The 7,500-nt window shown below is 39.2% G+C and overlaps 1 protein-coding gene across 1 annotated transcript in view; it reads left to right on the top strand.

Annotated features, from left to right (window-relative positions):
- LOC113814157 (coiled-coil domain-containing protein AGAP005037) overlaps window positions 1-7,500 on the top strand; it is a gene marked incomplete in the record, with an annotated part of 653,514 nt that overhangs the window by 600,186 nt on the left and 45,828 nt on the right. Inside the window, 1 exon segment of the mRNA XM_070115391.1 lies at window positions 5,052-5,317. Within this exon segment, the coding sequence (XP_069971492.1) occupies window positions 5,052-5,317 (266 nt within the window).

Raw genomic sequence — 7,500 nt, 5'->3', positions numbered from 1 at the left:
CTTCCCCCTCTCTCCCCCCCTCTCCCCCCCCCCCCCCCCCCCGAGTCGTCCTCCTCCAGGCTGATCAATGGAGAGTCGTTGATTGATTGTCCGAGGAGACGAGAGAGAGTCCCTCAGGCCGTGTCCTTCGAACTTTTCTTCAGTCGCGACCCAGTTTGGGTTTTGGTGTATTGACCTCCGCGGCTTTTATGACCCTTTATGACCTTTTGTTCGGCTGGTCCGTGGCGTCGCGAGGGTGGGAGGGGGTTTGGAGGGGTGGGAGGGGAGGGAGGGTAGGGATGGGGGATGGTTGGTTGGTTGTGTTTTTTTATTCGTTTATTCATTCTTTTATTCACGTTTATACGGTTGTTGATGTGTATGGGAGGGTGGATTGTTTACCTGTATGTACCTGTATGTTTTGTACGATACATTTATATTTTCATTACTTTTACTATTTCTACTACTACTACTTTTACTACTACTTTTACTACAACTTTTACAACTAGTACTACTTTTATTACAACTACTACTTCTGCTACAACTACTATCATTACTACTATTACTATTGCTATTATTACTACTACTACTACTATTTCTCTTTCTCTCCCTCCCTCATTCCCTCACTCCCTCTCTCCCTCCCACACTTCCTCCCTCTCCCTCTTTCCCTCCCTCTCCCTCCCTTCCTCTCCCTCTCTCCCTCTACTTATGTACCATCTTTCGCTCTATTTTATATATTTTTCCTTCGAAATATGACGAAAAATAGTTCCTCGTCACGGCCAGGGAGAGAAAGAGAGAGAGATAGAGAGAGATAGAGAGAGAGAGAGAGAGATAGAAAGAGAGAGATAGAGAGAGAGAGAGATAGAAAGAGAGAGAGATATAGAAAGAGAGAGAGAGAGATAGAAAGAGAGAGAGAGAGATAGAAAGAGAGAGAGATAGAGGCTGAAAGAGAGATAGAGAGAATAGAAAGAAAGAAGAGAGATAGAGAGAAAGAGAGAGAGAAAGAGATAGAGAGAAAGAGAGAGAGAAGAGAGAGAGAGAGAAGAAGATGAAGAGAAGAGAGAAGAGATAGAGAGAGACAGAGAGAAAGAAAGAAGTGAGAGAGAAAGAGAGAGAGAGAAAGAAAGAAGAAGAATAGAGAGAGATAGAGAGAAAGAGAGAGAACAGAGAGATAGAGAAGAAAGGAGAGAGAGACTCAAGAGATAGAGAGAAAGAGAGAGAAGAAGAGAGATAGAGAGAAAGAGAGAGAGAGAGAGATAGAGAGAAAGAAGAGAGAGAGAGAGAAGAAGAGATGAAAGAGAGAGAGAGAGAGAATAGAGAGAAAGAGAGAGAGAGAGAGAGAGAGAGATAGAAAGAGAGAGAGATATAGAAAGAGAGAGAGAGAGATAGAAAGAGAGAGAGAGAGATAGAAAGAGAGAGAGAGAGAGAGAGGAAAGAGAGAGAGAGAGGAAGAGAAAAGAGAGAGAGAGGAAGAGAAAAGAGAGAGAGATATTTCCGACTTGGCAACCGACCTCGGGGAAACCATAAGGACCAGACGCCCATTTTTTGAGATAGTGTGGCGGCAGAGAGAGTGCATGGTATGTGGTCTTTTTTGGGGGAGGGGGTGAGTAGTTTTTATTTTTAGGGGGTGGGTCTCATTTTAAGGGGTGGTTTTATTTTAGGGAGTGGTCTCTTTAGGAAAGTGGTCTTTTTTTTAGGGAGTGGGCTTTTTAGGAAAGTTTTAGGGAAGTGGTCTCTTTTAGGGAGTGGGCTTTTTTAGGGAAACAGTCTTTTTTAAGGAGAGATCTTTTTTTAGGTAGTCCTTTTTTAAGGGTAATGGTCTTTTTTAGGGAAGTGGTCTGTCTGTCTTTTTTAAGGAGTGGTCCTTTTTTGGGGGTGGTCTTTTTAGGAAAGTGATCTTTCTTTAGGGAGTTGGCTTATTTCGGGAAGCGGTCTTTTTTAAGGAGATATCGTTTTTTAGGTAGTCCTTTTTTTAGGGAGTGTTTTATTTAGGGGTAATGGTCTTTTTTGGGGGGAAGTGGTCTGTCTTTTTTTAAAGAGTGGTCCTTTTTTGGGAGTGGTCTTTTTTTAGGACAATGGTCTTATTTAGGGAGTGTTTTTTGGGGGGAAGTGGTCTTCTTTAGGGGGTGTTCTTTTTAAGAGATCTTTTTTAAAGGGGGAGTGGTCTTTTTTAGGGGTTGTATTTTTTTTTTTTCTTAAAAAGGGGTCCTTTTTAAGGAAGTGGTCATTTTAGGGAGCGCTCTTCTTTTCAGGGGGGGGGGAGTGGGAGGAGGTCGTGAATATTTTAAAAATATCTGTATTTTGTGTGATGTGTGGGATTTGGAGAACGAATGAGGGATCGACATTGCAAGGGGAAAATATTGTCTTCGCAAAATGAATGTTTAGAAAATGTATAAGAAATGTAGAAATGACTGTAGAAATGAATAACGGATCGACATTGCAAGGGGAAAATAATGTCTTCGCAAAATGAATGTTTAGAAAATGTATAAGAAATGTAGAAATGACTGTAGAAATGAATAACGGATCGACAATGCAAGGGGAAAATAATGTCTTCGCAAAATGAATGTTTAGAAAATGTATAAGAAATGTAGAAATGACTGTAGAAAATGATATAACGGATCGACATTGCAAGGGGAAAATAATGTCTTCGCAAAAATGAATGTTTAGAAAATGTATAAGAAATGCTTAGAAATGACTGTAGAAATGAGATAACGGATCGACATACTGCAAGGGGAAAATAATGTCTTCGCTGCTAAAATGAATGTTTAGAAAATGTATAAGAAATGTAGAAATGACTGTAGAAATGAATAACGGATCGACAATGCAAGGGGAAAATAATGTCTTCGCAAAATGAATGTTTAGAAAATGTATAAGAAATGTAGAAATGACTGTAGAAATGAATAACGCATCGAACACAATGCAAGGGGAAGTAATAATGTCTTCGCAAAATGAATGTTTAGAAAATGTATAAGAAATGTAGAAATGACTGTAGAAATGAATAACGGATCGACATTGCAAGGGGAAAATAATGTCTTCGCAAAATGAATGTTTAGAAAATGTATAAGAAATGTAGAAATGACTGTAGAAATGAATAACGGATCGACAATGCAAGGGGAAAATAATGTCTTCGCAAAATGAATGTTTAGAAAATGTATAAGAAATGTAGAAATGACTGTAGAAATGAATAACGGATCGACATTGCAAGGGGAAAATAATGTCTTCGCAAAATGAATGTTTAGAAAATGTATAAGAAATGTAGAAATGACTGTAGAAATGAATAACGGATCGACATTGCAAGGGGAAAATAATGTCTTCGCAAAATTAATGTTTAGAAAATGTATAAGAAATGTAGAAATGACTGTAGAAATGAATAACGGAAAATATATGACATATAAATGACAGATGACATCATAAAAAAACGTATGATATCCTTAACGTTTTCTCCAAAAGTATCATTTAAAAAAAAAATAAAGAAAAGGGGGATAGGGATAGAAATGAATAACGGAAAATATATGACATATGCATAACAGATGACGTCATAAAAAAACGTATGATATCCTTCACGTTCTCTCCAAAAGTATCATTTAAAAAAAATAAACAGAAGGAGGGGTAATTATCTTATTAAGGAACATAAAACATTTCATTAAATATATTTTTCTCTCTCCCTGTAGATAAATTACCCTTGTCACAACTATAATTCCTACCATTAATTAGCGACCACGTACTTAAGTGGGCCTCTTGGGTTAGTCAGAAAAGCGTCTATGTTAAGTGGCTTCTTCACCGGCGCAAGTGTTGCCATGTCGATGGGAAACCCTTAAGGAAGTGTCCAGTGTTACCATAATGCTCCTTCTTTGAAATATCTAATGCGTAAAGGAGATTTGTCGTGAAGAGAGGCTGTCTCTGTGTCGCCATAGTTTCAGTGGTATTCTTGTCCTGGATGTTTTGAGGTTCCGGTTTCTGTTTCTTTCTTTCTCTAGCTCTATCATTCTCTCTGCCTTTGCCTGTCTCTCTCTTTACCTCTCGCTCTCTGTCTCTGTCTCTCTTTCTTTCCCTAGCTCTCATTCTCTCTTGTCTATCTCTCTGCCTGTCTGCCTCTTTCTCTCTCTCTCTCTGTCTCTGTCTCTGCCTCTCTTTACTTCTCGCTCTCTGTCTCTGTCTTTCTTTTTCGTTCTCTGTCTCTCTCTGTCTCTCTTTATCTCTCTCTGTCTGTCTCTTTTTCTCTCTTCTTCTCTGTCTGTGTCTTTCTCTCTCTCATATATATATATATATATATATATATATATATATATATATATATATATATATATATATATATATCCTCCCTCTCCCTTTCTCGTTCACTCTGTCTGTCCATGTGTCTCTTTGTATTCGTGTCTCCCCCCCTCTTCTCCTCTCCCCCCCCTCCTCTCTCTCCGCTTCGTTGAGTCTCTACGAATGGGGGGGGGAGGGGGTCCTAGGAATTCTCGCTCGTGTATGGTAGACTTATTTCTTGGGCTTTCACGAATGTCTTTAAGAAGAGGCTTTTATTTTCATTGTCTTCTTCTTGTTTGGTCTTTTTTCTTCTTCCTCTGCTATATCTATATCTTTATCTGTTTCTTTTTCTGTTTATCTTTTCCTTTCTGTTTTTTATTCTTATTTCTATTTTTTTTACTAATCTTTATTCGTGTCCAAGCTTAACACGAAGACAAGTAATGTGTTTTACCAAAAAAATATGTAATTAATGCATTTTGTTCGTAAATAATTGTTTGATTTCATATGATAAACAGCCAACCTGTTGATCCTTCCTTTGATAAATCTAAAAAGTAGATGAATTCACTCTAATTCACTCTATTACGTTTTCTAGTAGATGAATTCACTCTAATTCACTCTATTACGTTTTCTAGTAGATGAATTCACTCTATTACGTTTTGTAGTATAAAAAGTAGATGAATTCACTCTATTACGTTTTGTAGTAGCATTAATATTAGATCACGTAGCGTGTGCTCTGAGAACCAGTGTAGCAAGTAGCCTTAACGAGTAGCCAGCCTAACTCTGCTAACACTAACCCTCCTCCCGCTTGCTTGACCAACCACTAGGTCGGCGTTTTACAGCTTGCGGGTCGAACAGATGGAGCGGCAGCTGGCTTCGCTCACGGGGCTGGTGAAGAAGGCGCTGCACACGGGCGTCGCCAGCTCCCCCCTCCCCGAGCACATACCCCTGGCCCCCCCTCCCGCTGTCGTCGCCGCAGCCGCAGCCGCTTCGGGAAACGCGAACAGCAGAGAGCCGGCGACCAACAGCAACAGGAACTCCGCCTCGAATGATTTCCTTCAGGTTCCTACCAGCTCCTCTTACAAGACTCCTGGTAAGTGGGATTTCCGTGGCCTTAATGGGGTCGTTTTTGGCTCGTTTGGTAGTTTGTGTGGAGGGTCGTTTGCTGTGGATGGTTTGCCGTGTGGCTGAGGCGGCTTTTTGGATCGTGTGTGGGATTGTGCTGTTGCTGTGGGCGTTCCTGTGGGCGTCTGTGAGTGTCTTCCTGTGAGGGTGTTGCTTCGTGTGTGTCAGTCTGTATTTTTAGTCATTTTTCCCCCACCCTGTGTTCTCTGCAAACGGGGTTATTTCAGAAATTGAATGTGTAGTTTATGTTAGCTCGAAATGTTTTATGACTGTTGATCGTTTTGCTATTTTGTGCGTGTGTTTATAGCGTAGATTTTCTTGTGCGTGTAACTTCCGTGTGTGTATGTGTGTTTACGTTGATTATGTATGTAAAGGTATGTGTATGCTTGTATGTATGTTTGCATATCGGTGCGTTGGGTGTGTACATCATATCTGACTGTATGTGATGTATATTTAAGGGATGTTTTATGTGTGTGAGTGTATGTGTGTGTGTGTGTGTGTGTGTGTGTGTGTGTGTGTGTGTGTGTGTGCGTGCGTGTGTGTGTGTGTGCGTGCGTGTGTGTGTGTGCGTGCGTGTATGTGTGTGTGTGTGTGTGAGTGAGTGAGTGAGTGAGTGTATGTATGTGTGTGTGTGTGCGTGCGTGTGTGTGTGTGTGTGCGTGTATGTGTGTGTGTGTTTGTGTGTGTGTGTTTGTATGTATGTGTGTGTGTGCTCTTGCGTGCGTGCGTGTGTGAGTATATACATGTGTGTGCGCTTGTGTTTCTGTGCGTGTGTGTCATTAAGGATGAAATTCAGTTTAGAGGGGAATCTCAAATTAGCAATAATAACTAGGGTAAGATAGCGAAGAGAAAAACAAGGGGATATATTTAAAACCAGTTACCGCAAAGAGACACAAGTGCAACGGGAGATAACATAGATTTAGCAGGGGCGTGATGTGGGCGTCCGTTGATCTAGAGAGCATAGTGAGGCTGGGATGTGGTATCAAGTTAGAGATTTGATCTTAGTGGGGATGTAGAAAAGGTATGAATGAGACTGGATATCTTCACAATACAAGAGATGTATTTGAACATGTATTTCTGATGAAGACGTCATCGAAACCGGTCAAATACATCTCTTGCATTGTGAAGATATCCAGTCTCATTCATACCTTTTCTACATTTGTCAACATGGATACGGTTCATCCTTAGTGGGGATGTTGGGGGATAGGAAGTAATAGGAAGTGATAGGAGGTACTTGGGAGAGAGTTATATTTATTAATTAAAGGTAGTTATGTGGGTATTTACTGTGGGTAATTACTGTGGGTATTTACTGTGGGAAGATTGGAATACTAAGATAATTCTATTGATAGGCGAGTGAGGGAATCGATTGATATATCAAATAGATATATAGATAGCGATTCGACGAATCAATGAGATTAGTGAATAGATAGAAGGTAGCAATATGTATGAGATATAAAGATGATGATTTAATTAAATATAGACGACAGAATTGGAGAATTTCATGAAGATTAAGATCAAGGCTTAACATGATAAGGTTGATATAGAGAATTATTTAAAAAGCAAAGCCAAGAAATTAAGAAAAGAGGAAAAAAAGTATATGGATTTTTTTCTTTTTTAAGATAAGAGATTTATTAAGATAAATGGATTTTCTTTTAAAGAGCATGATAAGAAAATTATAGTAAGAAAGATAGTTCATTTACATATCACTGATGAATTAAATTGACGATAATTTTGATAGACTGCAAAGATGTTGTTGGAGCAGCGTAGATAGAAGCCAAAAGAATTAAAAAAAAACTGTTCGTAGATAGTAGATGCTAAAAAAAATCATAAATACTGTTTTAAAGAATAGCAAATGTAACATTAAAAATACTGTTCGTAGATAGTAGATGCTAAAAAAAAATCATATATACTGTTTTAAAGAATAGCAGATGTAGTAACAGTAGTTGTATCAGTGGCAGTAGTTGTAGTAGGCAGAGAAAATCGAAGTAATAAGTATCAAATGGAGAGCCAGAGAAAAGTAGTAGTTACTGAAATGATTTTGGGTCAGTTATTGCTAGAACAGAGAGCGTAAAAAAACGGAGTAAAGGAGAGAGGAAGGGAAATAGGAGAAGAGAATCGCCCAAAATGAAGGCGAGAGAATGGGGGAACGAG

This window comes from Penaeus vannamei, chromosome 37, assembly GCF_042767895.1.
Source record: "Penaeus vannamei isolate JL-2024 chromosome 37, ASM4276789v1, whole genome shotgun sequence".
Classification (NCBI taxonomy): Eukaryota; Metazoa; Arthropoda; class Malacostraca; order Decapoda; family Penaeidae; genus Penaeus; species Penaeus vannamei.
This window is presented reverse-complemented; position numbering and strand designations above follow the sequence as displayed.